We start from the raw sequence: 24,281 nt of genomic DNA, 5'->3' as shown, positions 1-24,281 counted from the left end.
AGAGCTTTGACTGCATTGGTCTCGCTGTCGAAGCGAGGTCACTTTAGTTTCTGTTTGGCCGTCGTATTAAGAAAAGTCACACGGAGCCAGGTCGTCACTATAAAGCGGATGGAATACCGTAGACATGCGTTTTTGCGCCAGGAACGCGATAACAGTATTAGCAACATGAGGCCGAGCATTGTCGTGATGAAGCTTCCATTGTCCAATGAAATTACTTAGTTTTTTGGGAGGATGTGATCCTTCGTCAATTGCTTCAGGACGTTCGGAAAGTAATCTGCTGTGACTGTTGTGCGTCTTGGAACTGTCAGTGTACACCATCCTCCGGTAATCGAAAAAGGGATGACCGCGGCTTCATAGACTGACTTCCAAGCTCTTGCCTTTTGTGGTGGGGGTTGAGCATGTTAAACCCATTCCGTACTTGACCGTCTCATCTCGGGGTCGTAACAGTACGCTCACGTTTCATCAGCAGTGACGAAGTTTCGACACCTAGCATCGCCCTCATACCCAACATACTGTTCCCAATTGCGGCACACACCGGCGAGTCTGCATTTGCCGTGGAGTAAGCAGTCGCGGTACCCACCATGCACAAGCCCTAGACATTTACAATTGTTCTTTTAAAATTGTGTGATTGGTCTCAACTGATATGTGCAAGCTGTCAGTCAGTGAGACGTGATTGATCACAAATAATGGCACCTTCTGCGTTCATTGTTGTTTCTGTTACGGTGCACCTGTTCCTCTCTGCAGTTCAGCATTTTCCCCGACCAGTTTTGAAAGCACGATGCCAACGGGAACATGTTCGACGAGATATTGCACAGTCCCCGTAGGCTGCTTTCAGATAGTCGCGGGTTGCGGTAGAGTTTTTCTTATTGAGAACCCAAGACTTTATCGCATAAAGCTGTTCACGAAAAACAGCCACGAAGATGATTCGAGCCGATTACGAAACAAGAGATTACGTGATAAGATCCGTTGGTAAGTTTAAAGAGCGTAGGGAGACCACACTTCTGATCTCTAACTCGTGTGCGAAACAGCGGGGAAACGCGCGCCAGAGGCGCAGCAGTTGCTGGCGAATTACGACGCGGATTCCTCGGCCTCCCGCTGCGACGGGAATGTAAAGCAGAGAGCCGCGACACACAATAGCACTATCAATAGCGGCGTGCCGCGGCGCCAAGGATAAGCGATGCAAATGCTGCGGGAAGCAGGTGTATCGGCGGTATCGACTGCGCGTGATTCGCGGCGCCTCTGGGACGCTCGGCCTTGCGGCCGGATCGTCGCCGCGCCGCCAGGAACCGCGCGACCGCATTCCGCCGTGCCGGACGCGCAAGTAGGATCCTCGGTGGCTGGAAATACCGGCGACTAGCGCCACCCAGCCAGTCCAGCCGTCGGTCGATTACTGTATTACGTTTGATCCCTACGTCCTACCTCACACATATTCCTTCCTCCTGGTGTCATACCCTTCCCTACCCGCACAGTTTAAGCTTTCATTACGAACCTTTTTTTACACCGTCGTATTTTGCGGTATACGGGAACTCATTAACAGAGAAACTTTGTGTTTCACTGCGAAGTAACAACGTGCGCTAATTACAGCCGAAATGTATTCGTATCTACACTAAGTTCGTCTTAAGTAGAACACGAAAGTCAACATAGCGTTATATATTCTTCCGGACCTGTCGTAACCCACTGAATTCCCGTGAAATTTAAACCACGCAGTCACGTACGATCATGAGGATAGGCTTATGCTGTAGCTCCGCGGGTCTGGCAAGTGCTCTACCATCTGAGCTACCCAAGCACGACTCAAAGCCCGTCCTCTCAGCTTTAATTCTGCTTGTACCTCGTAACCTTCCTTCCAAACTTCACAGAAGCTCTCCTGCGAACCTTGCAGAACTAGCACTCCTGGAAGAAAGGATATTGCGGTGACGTGGCTTAGCCACAGCCTTGCAGTTTTAATCTGCCAGGAAGTTTCATATTAGCGCACACTGCGCTGCACAGTGAAAATCTCATTCTGAAGGCAGATGAAGATTTGACGTCCCGTAGACAAGGTCATTACAGAAGGAGTCCAATCTCGGATTAGGGAGTTGTGAAGCAAATAGATCGTGATCTTTCAAAGGAATCATTTTGGCATTCGCATTAAGCAATCTGGGAAAACGACGAAAAACCTGAATGGGAGGACGGGGATTTGAACCGACGCCCTCCCTACTAGAGAGGTCAGTGTCTATACGCGCCATGTGAGAGTAAGTTGCAGGTGCCGCATGAGCGTATCTTTTAACAGCCGTTTAATAAAACATAAAGTTCCATGTACCTATATGTGATTCGTCAAAACTATGAAAATCGTGGATACTTTAAATTGCGCAGTGGTTAGCACACTGGACTCGCATTCGGGAGGACGACGGTCCAATCCCGTCTCCAGCCATCCTGATTTAGGTTTTCCGTGATTTCCCTAAATCGTTTCAGGCAAATGCCGGAATGGTTCCTTTGAAAGGGCACGGTCGATTTCCTTCCCCATCCTTCCCTAACCCGAGCTTGCGCTCCGTCTCTAATGAACTCGTTGTCGACGGGACGTTAAACAACACTAACCTAACCTAACTTTAAATTGCAAAATATCATTTAACACAATTTGTAAAACGGATGAATTAATAAATGTTAAAACTCTGGTAATACGCTTCATCGTAATCAGTCGCTAAGCGTAAATTAGGCGAAAAAGAAACATTTTGTGCTAGTTCCGCACGTGTGATGTAAGAATGTACTGCAGAGTTGGACTGTGGAACCAAAAAAAGGAAGCCAATGACGATAATACTCTGTCAGTAGTGAGAAGTTTACTCGTGTTTTCTTTGTTTTCTTCGCGCATTTACTACGCTCGGCACAGAACATCAGATGACGTTTCTGCAACCTACCGTAACAGAAGCAACTGATTTTCTTTTCTTTGAAATCTTCCACAAAACATTAACCACTATCTTCTTCTCGCCGTAGTGTAATAGTTTCCGGCGTCTGCATTTCACTGCGTAACAAGACGCATCTTTAAACCTTTCACTGCTCCTACGGCGAGAGCACAGGGCCACGACAGTCTGGACAGAGAAAGTGACTGTTGAATGAAATTTAAAACAAGAACTACATGGGCTGGGAAAAAATGAAAAATGTACATGCTTTACCGGCAGACACTTAAGTTAGAGCTTTTGTTCCCCATTCGGTCCGCAGAAGAAACTAGCGAGGTTGCTCCTACTGCTTGTCGACTGCGATCGCCTATTTTATTGCAGTATTTTTTTCTATTCTTTCTCGCATTAACATTACTAAACAATGCTTGTCCGTCGTGGATCTACCACAACACGGCAACTGTTAAAACTGATGGTAATTTATAATGAATTAACTGCGAGCAGTTTATAAGCGACCTTTCTTCCATGGTATCATTTCAGGATGCCTGGCATCCGATCTTTAGTTGTATACATTTACTTACTTGTCGTGAACATTGATTATTTACTAATGGCGTTGCAGAATTTTGCAACGGAAGTCTTAACATAGCAGTTGTAAAACGCCGAAAGTGAACATTTAATGTTCACGCAGCGTAACTAAATGCAGAGATCTGAAGATGGGATGCACATAAAATCAATGTACGAGGGTTATTCCAAAAGTAAGGTCCGATCGGTCGCGAAATGGAAACGACTATGAAAATCCGATAAAGCTTTGCACAGATGTGTTGGGTAGTGTCTCTAGTATAACCCCAGTTAGCATCACGTCGCTCTTCTCATTTCTGAGCTCGCAGTGAGTGCGTAAAGATGTCTAGAAAATAGTGTCTGCCGCCAAGTACGAGGGCCTGGTGAGAAATTTCGCCTGAAGCTATGCAGCGAACATTACATAACTGTCGTGCTGTTTCGTCTTCACGACAATTCTCAGCCGCATTCTGCAGGGGCAATGAAGATGCTCCTGCATCGCTTTCAAATGGAAATGTTAGATTACCCACAATACAGTCCGAAATTGTCTCCCCATGAGTTTCATCTCTGGTCACATGAACCGCTGTCTTTGAAGACAACATTTTGACACAGACAACGAAGTATAGGCCAGCGTGGAGAATTGGCGGAAAGCACTGGCGGCTGCCTTCTATGATGAGGCTATTGAAAAGTTGGTACAACGCTATGACAAAAGTCTAAGTCAGAACGGCGACTACGTAGAGAAGTAGCTGAAAGGTGTAGCTAATTGTTACAAGTAAAACATTTCTGATGTTCACTGTGGTTTCAATTTGGCAATCAATCGGACCTTACTTTTGGAATAACCCTCGTATTATAAAAGCCGTATGTTTTACCGCGTAATTTCTTGCAGCTGCGTTGTGCCATAACTTTGGCCCGCAAGCGCAAGCTTTAAGTATGTGAATCTGGTCCGCGGGTCACCAACGGCTGCCCACGCCTCGGTTAGACCAACAACTTAATACCCAAGTAGCGCCTGTCGCTGAGAGTGGGTTTTATTTAACAGCGTTGAACGTACGACAGCGAGGTACAGGGTGTTCCAGATCGGTTGATGCATTTAGCGAAGTTGATTTCATTTACACGTGTAAAGATGGAAACTTTGAGTACGTATCTTGGCTCCAGCTGTAAGTTTCCGCTAGAAGTAGTTGCGCTCTGCCAAAACTACGTTTCGTTAGTTTTGGTTCACTACAAAAAGGACGCAACGAATGTTAGGATTACCGGTAGTATTGGTAGGCAGAGAAACATAAATGACTGTAAGAGACGAACTAGGAGCCGACGACTTCTCTTTTAAGTTTGTTTGTTTTGCACATCATTAGAACCGCACATCCTTCAGCGTTAGCCCACTGCGTATTTTATATCGTCACAGAATATAAATTGCATTTTAAGAGTGATAAAAATTAGTTGATCGCGTAATTTCTGCGCTTTAATGTAACCACAGCAATTACTTTTGATTCAAGTACAATTTACACGCACAAACATAAAAACTATATATATATAATAAATTGCTGTTATTTTGTACTCAATAGAACGTTCTTAACCATGATCAAAGAGTTTCCTGTTATTGATTAATGCGAAAGTTGTTTATGACTAACAACATGTTTTATGTACCTTTGACGAAGTATTGAAGCCGAGCGGTCTGAGGCGCTGCACTCATGGACAGTGCGGCTGGTCCTGGCGGAGGTTCGAGTCCTCCCTCGGGCGTGTGTGTGTGTGTGTGTGTGTGTGTGTGTGTGTGTGTGTGTGTGTGTGTGTGTGTGTGTCCTTAGGTTAATTCAGATTAAGTAGTGTGTAAGCTTAGGGACTGATGACCTTAGCAGTTAAGTCCCATAAGATTTCACACACATTTGAACATTTTGAAGTATTCAACCAATAGTTGACATGTTTTTGTTTCGTATTCTTTTATTTTACCATTTTATTGAGGAATAGCGTTTTCTACATGATGAATCTGTGTCTTCTTCATTTTTACTACATCTTCCTGTTTCACGTTACAGATCACCGATTTTCGAATAAAACGTGAATTAAACACTGACAATTTCAATTTTTCTGTAAATACTATTTACTTTTAAGTAACAGACAGGAAGATAACTATGTAGAACAAAAATGTTCCGTAGATCACCCTATATATATCCTCACTTAGTTTTTACATGGTTCATGACTTCCGGTTTTAAAGGGAATCGCATACATACAGAGAGAGATCGTTATAAGGTAACGCCCGATAGGTATGCAACACACCTAACGTACAGGTAATGCATAACCAAGGCTACTAGAACTATTGCAGTCTATATTCATTCGTGATAGTCTACAGTAGCCTACTGTAGTTTTACAATTCAAGCTAGAAGTATCTCTGCGCAGCTACCTCACTTGCTCGCACGTTCATTATGTAGTCTGCAATAAAGCAACATTGGCATTTTACATTCTCCATTTCAATAGGTGGAATTCAGTCAGAGCTGTGTGGTTTGAGTTTCGTCAAGGGTACAGCACTCCGTCTCCGGCCATAAGAGGCGTATGGACCACACAGTAAGTTATTACTATTTTTGTTAGGGCTTATGAAAGATTCCGTTTATGACTTCCCTTCCGACAACTTGGGTGTCTGCAGTAACTTCAGATCTGGTCGCTTGTGTATGGCCCAAGTTTGACTGCTATCAGAATGTTTGCCGTGTCTCCCGCGGAACGCACAATAACCACTCGAGAAAAATAAATGTAATAGTTGATCTTAAACGTGATTGTAAAAAATACCCCAAACCTGTAGGTGCGTGCGTGAAAGATGGACGTTCCTGTAAAAAAGTCGATGATGCTTTTGAAAATAAAAAGTTTGTACTCCTATGTGTAAGGTAAAATTTTTTACCAGCTTTCTGTCTTTATTCATGTAGACGATATTGTCATATGAAATAAGCAGAATGTTTTCTGGCGTCCGCTAGCGCCGGAACCCCAGCGCCCAGCTGGTGCTGGACTGCTGGCCCGTGAGTCTTGACTCGCGGCGTGCCGCACTCCCCCGGTCCGAGCTGTTTACCAGTCGCACTCGGGTTTCCTATGCAGCCGACGTGACGTCAGCGACCCAGCGCACGACAAAAAACGGGACGGAACAGCAGCGGAGCGTCGCTCTCTTTGCAGCTGGCCCTCTTCCAAGTGTACGAGACGTAACCAGTGTCTGGGATATAACCTCTGTGCCGCTCTACACGCGTACACAGTGGTGTTTCGAGATCAGTCGTTATGCCGTAAGTTGGGAAAGTATCCTTCAAGGAAAAGAGGCAAGAATGTCATTCACTACACAGAATTAATTTTGTATGTAAATCCCAGTAGGCACGTCATCTCTCTTCCCTACGCACCCAGTTCTGTGAAGAATCGAACTTCCATGTACAAAACTTGAAACATAATTTCAGACGGCTGTGAAAGTTTGTTGGAAGTTATTAAGTGCCCACATTATCAAAAACTGGATGAATATAGTCTGGGTAATTTACGCGCCGCGAGTTACACTGCCTCAAGACAAACTATTTATCTTTAATACCTGACTTACTGTCCTAAGCTTTCAACATACGATTATACCTGCTATAGTTTAATACTGTGGTGCAAGGCTTTTCAGCCTCACTAAACATAACCAACAGCCATGCTGTGGATGAGTCATTGCATAAACACTACTGAAAGAGCTATGGCATAACGGTGAGGAGTTGCCGCTGCACAGTGAGTGGACATTCCCCACCACCTCACTCCACACACTGGGTTGGACGACGGTTTGCTACATGGGTTATTAATTGCTGTGCTGATAACAATTTCGTGAGGACATGCGGAGCCGGCCGGTGTGGCCGTGCGGTTCTAGGCGCTTCAGTCTGGAACCGCGCGACCGCTACGGTCGCAGGTTCGAATCCTGCCTCGGGCATGGATGTGTGTGACGTCCTTAGGTTAGTTAGGTTTAAGTAGTTCTAAGTTCTAGGGGACTAATGATCTCAGAAGTTAAGTCCCATAGTGCTCAGAGCCATTTGAACCATTTTGACATGCGGACGTTCTGGTATTACAATGAGATGACAAGTCATGGGATAGCGATATACACATACAGGGTGTTACAAAAAGGTACGGCCAAACTTTCAGGAAACATTCCTCACATACAAAGAAAGAAAATATGTTTTGTGGACATGTGTCCGGAAACGCTTACTTTCCATGTTAGAGCTCGTTTTATTACTTCTCTTGAAATCACATTAATCATGGAGTGGAAACACACAGCAACAGAAAGTACCAGCGTGACTTCAAACACTTTGTTACCGCAAATGTTCAAAATGTCCTCCGATAGCGAAGATACATGCATCCACCCTCCGTCGCATGGAATCCCTGATGCTCTGATGCAGCCCTGGAGAATGGCGTATTGTATCACAGCCGTCCACAATACGAGCACGAAGAGTCTCTACATTTGGTACCGGGGTTGCGTAGACGAGCTTTCAAATGCCCCCATAATTGAAAGTCAAGAGGGTTGAGGTCAGGAGAGCGTGGAGGCCATGGAATTGGTCCGCCTCTACCAATCCATCGGTCACCGAACCTGTTGTTGAGAAGCGTACGAACACTTCGACTGAAATGTGCAGGAGCTCCATCGTGCATGAACCACATGTTGTGTCGTACTTGTAAAGGCACATGTTCTAGCAGCACAGGTAGAGTATCCCGTATGAAATCATGATAACGTGCTCCATTGAGCGTAGGTGGAAGAACGAAACTAAAATGAGCTCTAACATTGAAATGAAGCGTTTCCGGACACATGTCCACATGTGTGTGAGGAATGTTCCTGAAAGTTTGCCCGTACCTTTTTGTAACACCCTGTATATAGATGGCGGATGTATCGCGTACGCAAGGTTTGAAAGGGCAGTGGATTGGCGGAGCAGTTATTTGAACTCAGGTGATTTATACGAAAAGGTTTCCAACTTGATTATGGCTGCACGAAGGGAATAAACAGACTTGGAACGCGGAATGGTAGTTGGAGCTGGACTCGTGGTACATTTCATTTCATTTCATTTCGTAAATCGTTAGGGAATTTAAAATTCCAAGATCCACAGTGTCAGGAGAGTGCCGAGAATATCAAATTTCGGGCATTACCTCTCACCACGGACAAGCAGTGGCCGAAGGCCTTCACTTAACGACAGAGAGGAGCAGTGCTCGCGTAGATTTGTCACTGCTGACAGACAAGTAACATTGCGTGAAACCAACGTGGGTCGCACGACAGAGTATCCGTTAGGACGGTGCGGCGATATTTAGCGTTAACGGAATACGGCGGCACACGACCGACACGAGTGCCTTTGTCAACAGCACAACACTGCCTGCAGCGCCTTTGCTGGGCTCGTCACCATATCAGTTGGATCCTAGTCGACTCGAAAACCGTTGCCTGATCAGATGAATACCGATTTCAGTTGGTATGAGCTGATGGTCCGGTTCGAGTGGCGAAGACCCCACGAAGCCTTGGATCCAAGATGTCAACATATCACTGTGCAATCTCGTGGTGGCTCTATAATGGTGTGGGCTGTTTTACGTGGAATGAACTGTGTCCTCTGGGTGTTCGGCAACTTGGAGGCCTTTTACAGCCATTCATCCGGGCCACAACTGTTCATGATTAATATGAAGAACATTCAAGACAAGTCGAGTGAATGATCTGGCTACCCAGACGGCCCGACATGAAGCCCGTCGAATATGTATGCGACATAACTGATAGGGCAGTTCGTGCACAAAATCTTGCACCGGCAACACTTTCGGAATTATGGACGGCTGTAGTGGCAGCACGACTCAATATTTCTGCAGGGGACTTCCAGCGACTTGTTGAGTCCATGACACGTTGCGTTGCTGCAATCCGCCGGGCAAGACATGGGCCGACACGATATTAGGAGGTATCCACGACTTTTGTCACCTGACTGTATTCTTCCAGCATGAAGTTTGCTCGCTGTTGCCGACCCAGCTCGTTCAGGTTTTGTCAACTTTCACTTTGTTCTATGGTTGTTTATTACGCACATTGGTAAATAAGAAAAACACGTGTGTACAAAAAATTCAGTACATTTTCATTAGTTATTCGATCTACGCGTCTAACCTTGAACATTATTCTGTGTTAACAGATTTCAGAAACTGCTACTCTCTTCTCGTCTGAACTATTTACCGTCCAAGTTTCACTTCCATAAATACTACAGTCCATATAAAATACTTACAGGGAAGACTTCTAGACACTGTGTGTTCGATGTTAGCAATTTCCTCTGTCTCAGAAACGCTTTTCTTGCTATTGCCAGTCTGCGTTTTATGACCTTTCTACCAGGTGATCAAAAAGTCAGTATTAATTTGAAAACTTAATAAACCACGGAATAATGTAGATAGAGAGGTAAATATTGGCACACATGCTTGGAATTACATGGGGTTTTATTAGAACAAAAAAAAATTCACAAAATGTCCGACAGATGGCGCTGGACAGCAAAACGTCAGTGACTGCGCATGACAATCGTGTATAAAAGGAGCTGTAACGAGAGAGAGAATCTTGCCCACCGCTCTGTGCCTTATGTGTCTTCTCACTGTTTTTGCTGCTTGTGTCTTCTGTGGCTGAAGAGCAGCGTAGTGTGCTGCTGACAGCCTGCCTGTTGTACAGGTTTTAAAATCACAATAAAATAAAAAATAAAAAAAAAGAGAGAGAGAATCAGATGCGCCAGCAGTCGCAGTATGTTGACGTAACCTGAAAAGGCGCTTTTAGTGAAGCTTTATTATCAGAATGGGGAATGTGCTAGTTCAACGTTACGATCCTATCGCCATAGGAAGGGGATTCGAACGGGTAAAGGTCCGTTGACAAATGCAGCTGTGGCGAGAATGATTTCGAAGTTTGAAGCCACGGATTGTTTAGACGAAAGACCCCGTAGTGGCCGACCGAGCACAAGCCGTAATGCTGCTGAGACAGTTCAGGAAGAAATGTAGACTGTAGTGGGTTCGTCTATGCACGGGGAAGTCGGCGCTCGTGCAGTCGCACGTCGCACCGGCATTCCATACACTACTGTTTGGTTGGCACTTAGGCGTACCCTCCGATGCCATACGTACAAAATCCACCGGCATCATGAACTGTTACCTGGCGATTTAGTGAAGCGGAGGGCATTTGCGGTGTGGGCGTTTCAAAAGATGGTGGAAGATGACGATTGGTTGAGTAACGTGTTGTGCACCGACGAAGCTCATTTCACGCTCAAAGGGTCTGTCAACGGGCACAACTGCAGAATTTGGGCTACCGAAAATCCTAGAACTGTCGTGGAAACTCCATTGTACGACGAGAAAGTCACGGTATGGGTTGGATTTACCACACCTCCCGTTATCGGGCTTTTTTTGGGGGGGGGGGGGAAATGCGTGATTCTGGTTTTGTAACTGCTACCGTGGCGGGTGAGAGGTACGCCGATATGTTACAGAATCGCATCATCCCCAGCCTGGCTGATAAACACCTGCTGGAACGTACGATGTTTATGGAGAATGGCGCTACACCCCATATTGCTAGACGCGTGAAAGATCTCTTGTGGGCGTCGTTTGGTGATGACCGTGTGCTCAGCCGCCAGTTTCGTCATGCTTGGCCTCCCAGGTCCCCAGACCTCAGTCCGTGAGATTATTGGCTTTGGGGTTACCTGAAGTCGCAAGTGTATCGTGATCGACCGACATCTCTAGGGATGCTGAAAGACAACATCCGACACCAATGCCTCACCATAACTCCGGGCATGCTTTACAGTGCTGTACACAACATTATTCCTCGACTACAGCTATTGTTGAGGAATGATGGTGGACATATTGAGCACTTCCTGTAAAGGACATCATATTTGCTTTGTCTTACTTTGTTATGCTAATTATTGCTATTCTGATCAGATGAAGCGCCATCTGTCAGACTTTTTTGAACTTTTGTATTTTTTTGATTCTAATAAAACCTCACGTCATTCCAAGCATGTGTGTCAATTTGTACCTCTCTATCTACATTATTCCGTGATTTATTCAGTTTTCAAATTTATACTGACTTTTTGGTCACCCGGTACTTCGGGCACTATCAGTTACTTTCCTGCCCCAACAGCTAGTCTTCACTTACTTTCACTGGCTCATTTCGTAATCTAATGCTCTCGGCATCGCCTGATTTGATTCCACGACATTCCATTACCCTTGTTTCACCTCGGTTAATATTCCTGTTACAATCTCTCTCAAGGGCATATGTGGTTCGAAAACGTTCGGAGTGCAATAAAGATGCTACGGTAAATGCGGCCGCGTATCTTGCAGACCGTCAAGAATCACTTTCAAATTAGGAAGTACTGATGGGACCGACACTGCTACGTCGAGATACATGTCACTTTGTTTTTCAAAAGAGATAGCTAGAACGAACCGTGTTCAGGATGCCCGCTTCGATGTTTGTCACAGTGATAGCAGACAGTGGGAGGTGACGTCAGATCGAAGACAGAAGACAGTGGGCCGGAATCAACGATCCACCGGGCCGGGCTGTCCGAACCGCGGGCCCGGCGCGGCGCGCGTGGGCTGCCGGCAGCCGGCAGCGTGGGCTGCCAGCGACCTGTTTCCGCCAGCTCGCAGGTCGATGGCGCGCGGCGGCCCGTCGCGGTATTTCCGACGCGGCCGCCCATCCCGTCTCCGGAGACAGCCTCGAGGCGCCGCGGCACAGTCACGGCGCCGAAATTCCGACGCGGGCGTTGCGACGGGCGCGGCGAACCTCCGCGTGAGAGATCCTGCTTCCAGTATGTCGAGGGCACGGTGAGAACTTCAACTCCCCTGCCACAGGTGTACAAATTATTCTTCCAGCCTGCCTGCACCTACCTCCGTCGCAAACATTAAAGTGGCTGACCTTGCCGCGCCCGAGACACGAGAGTACACGCGTAGTGAAGCACAGTGGTCAAAGCACGCCAGCTTGCGTTTCTGCTAACCTGGCAAGCTTCACAGGACCCGCTCAGCCTGCTGCAACTGACAACGCGGCTGGTCCCAGCGGTGGTTCGAGTCCTCCCTCGGGCATGGCTGTGTGTGCGTGTTGTCCTCAGCATAATTTAGGTTAAGTAGTGTGTAAGCTTAGGGACTGACCACCTTAGCAGTTACCTCCCGTAAGATTTCGTTCACACACACACACACACACACACACACACACACACACACACACAAAACTGACAACGGGTTGCGCGCAATCAATCCAACGTGACTAGTCAAGTATATGTTTACGTACGTAATTTCACGGCAGCTCATTTATCAGAACGGTGGGAGAAGCAAAATGAACAAACCAAACTTAAAAGGAGATTGACGAGAAATTAAGAATTGCGGAATATATACCAGTCACGAAACAGTGGCCAAGTCCAACAGGGGAAAAGATGTAGTGCTTTTATGAGGCAGCTTCAAATAAATCGGTAGTGCCTCGCAATGCAAACTGTGTAGTAAGTTACTAACACCCATTCGCGAACCACGAGTATATTAAATGTTTGTGAATTTGAACAGCATTCTACAGAGGATGAGGCAGGAAAGTGATTTCTGCAATAGTCACGCACTAACAGGAATGGATGTGCGGGTTCGCTATCGTGACGCAAGGCCCACGAGCTGTCTCGCCACATTTCACGCCGTTTCCTTCTCGCATTTCCTCGCAGGCGTCGCAACACGTCCCGATAGTAACATCCATTAACTGTTTGTCCCTGTGGCACGAATTCATGATCAAGTAATCGTTTAAAGTCAAAGAAAACTATCAGCATGGCTTTGATATTTGACCTGACCTGACGATCTTTTTTTTTGAGTCTTGGAGAACCTTTCCCCAACCCATTGTGAAGATCGAACCAATTATGATTCTTTTAAGGAACATGTCGTTCTCATTTGCGCAATGCAAAAGCTCTTCACAGATTGCGAGGCTAAGGTCTTTCCGGTCTTGACTCACGAGCCGTGGGACGAACTTGGCGGCAAAACGATGCGTTCCAAAATGTGCCAGGATTTCATGATATGACCCGACTGAAATGTTAAATTTTCCTCCAATCTCTCGGATAGTCAGTCTTCGATTTGCATGCACAATTCCGTTGAAGTTTCTGACACGAGCGTCGTCGGTAGAGGCCGAATGGCGTTCTGAACGACGGTCATTTTTAACTTCCGTGCGGCTATTTTTAAACCGTGTTAACCATTCGTAGCACAGAGTACGCCTTGAGCACTCGTCACCGTAGGCTTCCTGCATCATTTGGTGTGTGTCTGTGAAGCTCCTAACTCTATCCCGAAATTCGCAAACGGTGTGATACAACGCTCTACCCAATACAGCAATAAACAATAACTAACAGACATACATCAATGAAACTTCCCCGCAGTTAGACATGTGTAAACACAGACGTGTGCAGGGACGCCAACTGCATTTCGCTCACACACCATCGACGCGAAATTACGGATGTTCCGGAATATTTTTGAACAGGCCTCGTGCATACCTGCCAATGCTATGTACGTGTACGAAGTTACATTGGCATCTGACCGTGACTTCTGTGTATTTATTGTCGGGTAGTGTATTTCAGGCCACTGATAATACACAAAAAAAATAAACACAACACATGATACAATAAAATCGGTTTTACGTACTTGTACGTAGAGGGTCCAAGCCAAAAAATTACCAACGTAGTATTTCCGCAAGTGCTTCAATGCTTAACCCATAAAGGTACTACCGTGTCCCCATTCTCTCCAGCTTTATGTTCTAATGTTTGGTATCCACCTTTCCCCACTAAGCACAATGCTAATTAGCCTTTCGCAGCCGGTGGGTCACGACGTGACGCTGAACAACGATTTGTGCCGCGAAATTTTGTTGTATCCATTTATTTATTTATTTATTTATTGTTCCGTGGGACCAAATTAAGGAGAAGTCTCCATGGTCATGGAACGAGTCAATACATGAAATTATAACACGATAGTAGAAACAGATAAAATGAAATATAAAAAAAACATATTTAGGTGACAAATCGTAAGTTTAAATAAAGAAAATCAACAATGTAACACTGGAATTTCCTTAAGTTTTTAGCTCTTCCAGGAGCTCCTCGACAGAATAGGGGGAGTGAGCCATGAGGAAACTCTTTAGTTTAGATTTAAAAGAGTTTGGGTTACTGCTGAGATTTTTTAGTTCTTGTGGTAGCTTATTGAAAATGGATGCAGCAGAATACTGCACTCCTTTCTGCACAAGAGTCAAGGAAGTGCATTCCACATGTAGATTGGATTTCTGCCTAGTATTAACTGAGTGAAAGCTGCTAACTCTTGGGAATAGGCTAATATTGCTAACAACAAACGACATTAAAGAAAATATATACTGTGAGGGCAATCTCAGAATTCACAGACTATTGAATAGGGGTCGACAAGAGGTTCTCGAACTTACACCACATATACCTCCAATAGTCCGTTTTTGAGCCAAAAATACCCTTTTTGAATCAGAAGAATTACCCCAAAAAATAATACCATACGACATAAGCATATGAAAATATGCTAAGTAGATTACTTTTCGTATGTTGCTATGAGCTATGCTACAGCAACATATGTATAAGTTCATAATATGACGTATTATACTTTATAATAAAAGCTGTTGTTACAGCTCACATTATAACTAATCAATTTGTAGATGGTCTTCAACAGGGAGTGACAGCAACGGGGAAGGTGAATTTAATGAAAGAAGCGCAAGTACACACTGGCCGCTTTGTTAGCTTCAGTGCAGACGAGGCCCAAACAGGCAGTGGTCGAATAATTTTTATTTCAGTTTTACGACGATGTCTTATTACTTGAAGACATTAAGTTTTCTATCCTACATGAATGGAACGAATAGGAGTCAAATATGCCAAGCAGATTTTAGTTTTTTGAGTAGCCTGAAACATTTCCTTCGTCAGTTGGCGCTCCCGTGGCATCAGGCGACGTTGCATCCATGTCCGTGATCAGAACCCACCGACTCTTGTCGATATGCGGGCGCTCGAGATAAATTATGCGACACACTGCTGCACAGATATAACTGGGAACGTTTATTGGCGGAACTGGATTGATCCCCTGATGTGTTGCACATCGTCTCCCACAGGCTCACAGCAACTTCCGCCGATAATCTTAACAACAATAAGGCGGGAATACATTTCAAAATCTGTACAGAGAAGAATAAAAAAAAAAAAAAAAAAACCACTCAAATGTTCACAGAAACGAATGCAATATACTTGCTCCAATGAAAATCTCGTCAAGTCCGTCTTGTTCACCAAACAACGCCGCCTAGATAACTATTCAGCTCCCCAACGTATTTTGAGATATCTACGTACGGAGTGTCTACACACTTGCTGAATGTCAACACTCGCTGAGTGAATGGCTCAGCCCGAAATTCGAGGCCGCGCGCCGTAACGCACTTCCGAAATCTCTCAATTTTTCGTACTGCAAGAAATAACTATGTAGACCACGTAACCCCAATCATCACTTCAGCCCCCAGACGGCACACAGCTTGTCCACCTGACGGGGGCTGCCGGTCGACTCCTCGATTCCGCGAGTTCCACATCGCTCGAGGAAGTGATTTGACATTCAGGCCTTTCGGTCAACCAGACTCAGTAGCCGCGTGCAGCTCGCGCTAAACACTCTGCTGCAAAATATCACCCGTTGTCAGGACTTGTCAGGCGTTCATTCCTCAGGACGTGCTTGAAAACAGCCTCCACGCTGGGAAAAATCACTCGCCCAAGAGCCAATCCTTTAGGTCGCCCTCTCCCACCACACTCATTTAGAACGACAAACTTCCCCTGCATATCGACTCTGGCGCACACAGTAGCCAGAAAAAGTGCACACACAACGCTCGTAGCGTCTGTAAGTGCACAAATTAGTACAATAAAACTGTTTTAGCTCTCGTCGAAGAAAGGATACTGCGAAGAAATACTTTAATTTTCAAATCAGCGCACGTTCTGCTGTAGACTGTAAATTCATTCAGGAAACAATCGCCGAGGATGTGGTTAAGCTGTTTATCCGCAGATCCGTTCTTCCCGGACTGGTAGTCTCGTAAGGTACGCACCAGAAGTTCTGTGAAGTTTGGACGGTGGGAGAAGAGATATTGGCTGAAGTAATGCTGTGAGTCATGGGTCAAATGGCTCTGAGCACTATGCGACTTAACTTCTGAGGTCATCAGTCCCCTAGAACTTAGAACTACTTAAACCTAACCCACCTAAGGACATCACACACATCCATACCCGAGGCAGGATTCGAACCTGCGACCGAAGCGGTCGCGCGGTTCCAGACTGAAGCGCCTAGACCCGCTCGGCCACGCCGTCCGGTTGTGAGTCATGCTTGAATGGCTCAGTCAGTAGAGCACTTGACCGCGATAGATAAAGCTTCCATTATTAATCTGCTAGGAACCTGCCGGAATTTGCTCGTATAGCTTTAAGAACTTAGCGTTATTTTGCGAGATAAATGATGGAGTTTGGACAACATGCTACTCACCACTGAATAGTAACTCTCTGTTGCCACTTCGTTTTGGATTTTATTTACTCGCTACAATTGGTTTCCAAGACACAGCATCTACGCAATTCGCCATGACAAACCTCGAACCGATATCTTTTCATTGTTGAGGTATTTCAATAAATATCCTTATTCTCAGCGTTTATTTGTCAACAGTACACTTTGGGTTTTTTTCCCGTGAAATTAGAAACAGCAGCTGAGTAACAATGTGGAAGAGAGTCGGTCGAATGATTATGCGTTCACCGTCGCACCTCAATGGTATAACGGCGTTCATTCAGAACAATGGGGCCTTTCCCAGAAATCGATTACAGCAGTAAGCTCCATGATTTTCTCTTCATTGTTTTCAACCCACGTCTGTTGATGTGTCCTCTGTAATAACAGAGAACGCCCACGGTCCTGTTACTGCGAGCTAACACTCCCCAAAAAGCGGCGGTCATGGAAATTCGCCCTTCTCTGTTGGCACAATGACGGCAAAGTATATGCGTGAACGCTCAGCAACTGCAAATCAATTACAAAATTTTAACTGATTTCCTTGGAGCTGAGAGTCTCAAGATAGATTGAAAAAGTTTAATAGAACGAATCTGTAGTGTACAAATCTAGGTGGATAAGTCACACCTACTTCGCTTCTGTGTCAATGGAAACAGAGCTCCAGCTACTTGTACGGTTAGCATCACGACAAATAAGGGTAGCAAGCAGATTTCCAACAAAAACTTTATGGAATACTCCATGGGAGAACTGAGCTCTAAATTTTTCTCTTATTATATGTCGATTTTAAAGGAAGAACTCGAGATGTATAATACGCGGAATAGGAAAGTGAACATGTTATAATTTAGTTGAGTCGGTATGATTCCGAAAAAGGCTCGCGTGTGCAAAAAAAACATACTATTACAGTTTTATTTAGTGTACTTAAAAACTATCGTACATTAACAAATGTGCTACTTCACAGAAAGCCGTAATACGATTGTTTAGCTGCAACGGTCTTTAAAGACCTTGAGCACTCCGTCTCAGGCCCTGATGTTTATGTATCTCACGTCTGGAGACTAGCTGCAGGGAATGACGATATAGAGGTTAAAAGTGTCCTGCAGGTGTCAACCTGATGATGATTACTGGATGAAGAGTACGAACAACGCAACACCAGTTATGCTACGTATTGCAACACTAGACAAGAACAACAGTTTATTTGCAAACCATCGACACTGCTACACGTTTGAATCAGTCTTAATAAGAATGCTAGCTTCCCTCTGACTCGAGGCGCAGGGCTAAAATAGTGGCTGTTCAAACAGCGATGATAAATACCCTATAGGCAACCAGCTGTACTCAAAAATAGTCGAAAATTTGACCACTAGGCTGAGAAACGTGCACCGCTTACAATCAACACACTTCTGCTGACGAGTTCCTTGCAGCTTTCGCGAAAACCGCCACACAGACAAAACAAGATAGCCGCGCGCGATTAGCCGAGCGGTCTCAGGTGCTGCAGTCATGGACTGTGCGGCTCTCTCTCTCTCTCTCTGTGTGTGTGTGTGTGTGTGTGTGTGTGTGTGTGTGTGTGTGTGTGTGTTTGTCCTCAGGATAATTTAGTTTGTAAGCTTAGGGACTGATGACCTTAGCAGTCAAGTCCCATAAGATTTCACACACATTTTTTAACAAAGCAAGATAGAAGTTCAGAGCTAAGAAGATCGAGAGAACGCTTCAAATTTCTAAAACTTAAATATTTTAAATGTGTTGGTTGATAATGTACATTATTTTACAATTATTAGTTTCGGTTGCTAAACGACCACCTTCAGATCTGTAAAAGAAAGAAGAAACCCAAAATTGCCTTTAGGTTAAAATGAATTTTACAACTTCAAGAACATACATTACTTCAAAGTCCTGAGCGGTAAGCAGCGAAAATAGACCACTCACGCAAGATAGACTGTTTCCATACTTGGGCTAGCTACTTTCCGTTCATTACTCTGAATTAAAGTATGTTCTTGAAGATACAAACAGTCATTTTAATCTTAAGGCAGTTTTCTGCTTTTTGTCACTTTTACAGATCTGAAGACGATTGTTTAGCATCGGAAACTGGTAATCAATTGTAAAGTAATGTATTATTACGATCAAGATAGTTAAAAGATTACATTAAAGAATTTAAAAGTTTTAGAAATACATCAGCTCGCTTATGTGCTTCACCTGATGTCAGATCTTACTCATTTCAAATTTTCCACGGAAACAAATGCTGATTATGACCTTTTAAGCAACACTCGAAAAGACCGACTGATCACAATTCTACGCTAGCAACCGGAACGAACTTCGGAATTCTCGTTAAGCTGTTTGTACTAGTAGGTTAATTTTTGTCATTCACTGTGGATCACTAACTACTGATTCCTGAAACATGGAACAGTTTTAAACATCGCCTGTATTGCAGAGTGAGAGGGAGTGGGTAGTTTAGAGTGTAATGTCCCGTCGACGACGAGATCGTTAGAGAGAGAGAGAGAGAGAGAGAGAGAGAGAGAGAGATCATCATCTCTGACAGGTGAAGGACAAGGTGCGTTTTCACGGAGACCATGCCGACATTTGGCTTCAATGATTCACGGCAACGACAGAGAAATCAAATGTGGATGGCTGCACGAGTATTCGAACTGCCGTCCTCCCTAATACACGTCCAGCTGGAAAGTGCCCTTCGTCCCTCCTCGGTAGGTCGCGGTCGCGACCACAATCCACGCAATCTTCGCGCGACACAAACGTACTGCTCCTCCGACTACAAGGACAGCTTCGTTGGGGGTCACTGATTAGTTCTCAACAACAACACGCCACTACAACCAGGTTAAACAAGGGTCGCCAGCCTCGGCCTGTTCTGCGATAAGACGGTGTCACTACTTCTATACTGAAGCCTCAAAGAAAGTGGTATAGGCATGCGTATTCAAACACAGAAATATGTAAACACGCAGAATACGGCGCTGCGGTCGGCAACGCGTACATAGGACAACAAGTGTCTGGCGCAGTTGTTAGATCGATTACTGTTGCTACAATGGCATGTTAAAGATTTAACTGTGTTCGAAAGTGGTGTTATAGTCGACGAATGAGCAATGGGACACTGCACCTCCGAGGTAGCGATGAAATGGGGATTTTCCCGTACGGCCATTTCACAAATGTACCGTGAATATCACGAATCCGGTAAAACATTAAATCTCCGACATCACTGCGGCCGGAAAAAGATCCTGCAAGAGCTGGACCAACGACGACTGAAAAGAATCGTTCAACGTTACAGAAGTGCAACCCTTCCGCAAACTGCTGCAGATTTCAGTGCGCGGTCCATCAACTAGAGCAAGCGTGCGAACCATTCAACGAAACATCATCGATACGGGCTTTCGGAGCGGAAGTCCCACTCGTGTACCCTTGATGACTGCACGACACAAAGCTTTACGTCTCGCCTGGGCCCGTCAACGCCCACATTGGGCTGTTGATGACTCGAAACATGTTGCCCGGTCGGACGAGTCTCGTTTCAAATTGCATCGAGCGGATAGAAGTGTACGACTATGGAGACAACCTCATGACTCCATGGGCCCTGCATGGCAGTAGGGGACTGTTCAAGCTGGTGGAGGCTCTGTAATGGTGTGGGGCGTTTGCACTTGGAGTGATATGGGACCCCTTGATTCGCCTAGATAAGAGTCTGACAGGTGACACGTACGTAGGCATCCTGTTTTATTACCTGCATCCAGTCATGTCCATTGTGGATCCCGACGGACTTGGGTAATCCCAGCAGGACAATGCGACAACCCACATGGCCAGAAGTGCTACAGAGTGGTCCCAGGGACACTCTTCTGAGTTCAAACACTTCCGCTGGCCACCAAACTCCCCAAAGATGAACATTACTGAGTATGTGTGGGATGCCTTGCAATGAGATCTCCACCCCCTCGTACTCTTACGGATTTATGGACATCCCTGCAGTATTCATGGTGTCAATTCCATCAAACACTACTTCAGAAATGAATCGAGTCCATGCCACGTCGTGTTGCGGCATTTCTGCGTGCCCGCGGGACCCCCACGCGATATTAGGCAGGTGTAGCAGTTTCTCTGTTTCTTCATCGTATACCACTAAGCAATTACCTGTTGTAACCTACTTCCTATAAGAAAGGTACCGAGATCCGAGCACTCGACTGGAAAATTTACACCGCTGACCATATACCGCCTACTTCCACCATCAGCCAATAATGTCAACAACAATGTAACAGTAGTGCAGTTCAAAGTCCACTGGTCAAAAAACACACAAATTTCCGAGGAAATAATGGAATTCACTGTCTCCAATCAATCTTCATCAAGTTCTTTATTTTTATCCAGGAGCACCTAGCAGCTGGTTTCACGATGTCGTTAGAAGCCTCTATTACGCGGATAGGTCGAGGTAGAAAACATTTCGGATTCTTGCAAGCTTTCCATATTTGAAAAGTAACTTAACTGATCATTAAGGATCACTGGCCACCGACGTCAGAAACACCTTGAAACATGACATTCACCCCATATACCACAAAACTTCCTCCCCTGTATCTTGCGATTTAACGAGGTCTGAACAGCGCCACGAAATTAGTTTCAACATTTTGCTTTTTCAACCAATCAGCTCCAGAAGCAAAATGCAAGCATTTCTATCAGCTATTTCCTACTCCTGCTAATAACAAAATGCTGCTTCATGCGAGGACTTTTCAAAAGTTCATTTCCAACGGTAGATAGAAACCATCTGTCATAATGTGAAAATTTCGCACCCTTAAGTGAACACAGCAGGGCCAGCAACACATTACTTCGGTTATGGAAATAACAATCCAGTAAGTCCAGGCTGGACAGCAGTCCGCGTCCCCTGGAAACCAGAAACCGGACTTGGTGTCCACAACAGCAAACAGGTCTGGAAAGCAGACAGGGCGGGAATGGGAATGGTGCGTTACACAGCGTCTTCACAGGGGCAAAAGGCTTCTTACCATCAGTCGGCATGGCTACCGCCGGACTCCCACCTTTCGTGAGATCCAAACAATTCCCGGAATTACTTAAATACAGCTTTCAGCCAGTCAAGACCTGACGTGCCGAATGATTCGGTTTTGACTCAGAATGTTGCCATTCTTACTGGACTTCAACTTTCTCTGGCTAGCAGCGCGTCTATGGATAGCGCTGTCCTGTGGCAGGGCTTCCAACACCACGTCCGATCCAATAGCTGAACGGTCAGCGCGTTGGAAAGCCACGCACGGGGGCCCGAGTTCGATTCCCGGCTGGGGTGGGATATTTTCTCCCCTCAGTGAGAGGCTGTTGTGCTGTCCTCATCATTTCATCCCCATAGTCGACGCGCAAGTCGCCCAATGCGGCGTCGCACTCAATAAGACTTGTACTTTGCGGCCGAACTTCCTGCCTGGGAACTCACGGCCACTGACGCCATACGATTATTTCCATTTTTCCCAACACCATGGTACTAGGAGAACACGTCAGAGGGAAAGCTCTGCTCCTTAAGCCAGCCCAGAAGATTCGGGGCCCACGATGTAGCATATATTCTGATTCCGCGAAGAGCTGATTTTAGGTGAACTAGGGAAAAACAATCAGATCAAGCTGTCACTCTGCTGAGAGCCAAGACCATATGCCAAGGAACGATGGTACCTCAGGTGAAACTCAAATAGAAGTTAATTCATTTCTGCAAATACGATTTGAAATGAAGTCTCAATCATCTCACTGGACACACAATTAGCGATCCTCCCCACACATTCTGTCCCCTAAAAGATAACAATTGTGACTTCAGAACGATGTTAATGATCTACGACTGAAACCAGATACTCCTCTGGCCCCCCACAGATGACGCAGGTCATGGCAGTGAAGTGGTGTCTACGTGCAGGTCAACTGTATGGAATCAACCACTAGTAAGACGGTTCCACGCGAAGACCTGACAGAATGACCAAGAGGAGCCATCGTGTTTGAACTTGGTTATGACCACATTGTACGTAAATGAAGTTGCCCGAGTTACTGATGCTGCAACGTCGACTGTCCAACTTATCTACAAGGAATGGTATATCACTGCCAGCCATAAAACATAGTGTAAGAGCACTCGTCATAAAACTATCTTCAGCGACAGGGACCGGAGATGAGCATCACTATCTATTAATTAAAAACGGTTTGAAACCCGATGGGAATTACTACTGACAGTGAATTCAAGTCCATCTCAACCAGTATCTGAACAAACAATGAGAAAGGAAGTCCATGCAGTATGTATTCCGAGTTGGGGAACTTACACAGTGCCATTTCCCAACGAGGTAGATAAATCGTCTGTAGGCCAAATAGCACAAACTGGCCAGCAGCTGACCAGATGACTGTACTGTGGCCCGACAAGTCGCGGTTTTGTATCTTTGCAAATGACGCAACTCATCGGGTGCACCGACGGCCCAATGACGCCTTTAATTCACAGTGTGAAGAGGGTGTAGTTCAGACCGGTGGATCGGAGTCGTTTTGAAGGCGGTTTTCGTACAGCGACTTGGACCCATTCGTTCAGGTTGGACTGAGCATGAACAAGCGAGTTCATTTCAATATTTTCGGTGAAATCGTGTTGTCTTTTCTTCTGTATCTTCACGATGAGTTTTGTGCGGATTCGGATTTTTCCAAGATGACGACAACCGTGTTCACACGGCTGCATGCATATCGAATCTCTACTGGCACTGCAAATCACGCGAGATTAATCCCATAGTAAGTCTGTCGACTATTTGGAACAGCAGTTAGGTACGTAGGAATGACAAGCTATTCATCAGCGAGCATACCTGAAGAAACTTGTGGACGCACTTCCTTGCCAAACTGAGGTCATTAACGACGCTAGAGTCGGGACTTGTTGGGATGGCTAAATGTTTGTGCAGTTTGCCTCTATTACAAAGCAGAGTGGTGCACCTTGTGCAGGTGCAGGGCGACCAGGAAGAGAGCGGTGCTAGTGTCGGCGACTGACCTTGGCGACGTACTGCGGCGCGATGTCTGCGAGGCCGCGCGCCCGCCGCCCGCACGATTCCACCGGCATGCTGCCAGCGGCGGCGCCTGCAACACGCAACACACCTCAGTGCAACCGTTCTCTCAACACGCTACCACCCCTCAGCCCACTCAACCAACACCAAGGCAAGGTCGGTCGATTAGGAGGGGGGGAAAAAAAAGCGTGCAGTCGCATTTCTTTGCACAGTGCTAGGAGTGTGCGTCCTGCACAAGATACCAAAAATCCTGACCGTTGGGATGTAAATTTTGGGGTGGCGTTGGGTTTTGAGGTCGGGTTTTCAGGTCACTTTTTTATGTTTTACTCGAATAATTCGAAAACTGCGGTTTCTACTGAAAATGTTTCCCTGTGCAAAATGAAACTACATTAAATTTCCTGCAAAAAAGTTCCTGTTCATTTTTTCTCTAGGAATAATAAGTTTCTTCATTCAGGAGATGGAAAAAACAGCA

General features: G+C 45.5%; 1 protein-coding gene across 1 annotated transcript in view; it reads right to left on the bottom strand.

The window, feature by feature from the left end:
- LOC124712526 (GTPase-activating protein CdGAPr) overlaps positions 1-23,869 on the bottom strand; it is a 456,387-nt gene extending 432,518 nt beyond the window's left edge. The window contains exon 1 of the mRNA XM_047242840.1: positions 23,797-23,869. Within this exon, the coding sequence (XP_047098796.1) occupies positions 23,797-23,865 (69 nt within the window). The 5' untranslated portion in view covers positions 23,866-23,869. The remainder of the gene's footprint in view (positions 1-23,796) is intronic.
- Positions 23,870-24,281: the final 412 nt, after the last annotated feature.

The sequence above is a fragment of the Schistocerca piceifrons genome, chromosome 8 (genome assembly GCF_021461385.2).
Source record: "Schistocerca piceifrons isolate TAMUIC-IGC-003096 chromosome 8, iqSchPice1.1, whole genome shotgun sequence".
Taxonomy (NCBI): Eukaryota; Metazoa; Arthropoda; class Insecta; order Orthoptera; family Acrididae; genus Schistocerca; species Schistocerca piceifrons.
This window is presented reverse-complemented; position numbering and strand designations above follow the sequence as displayed.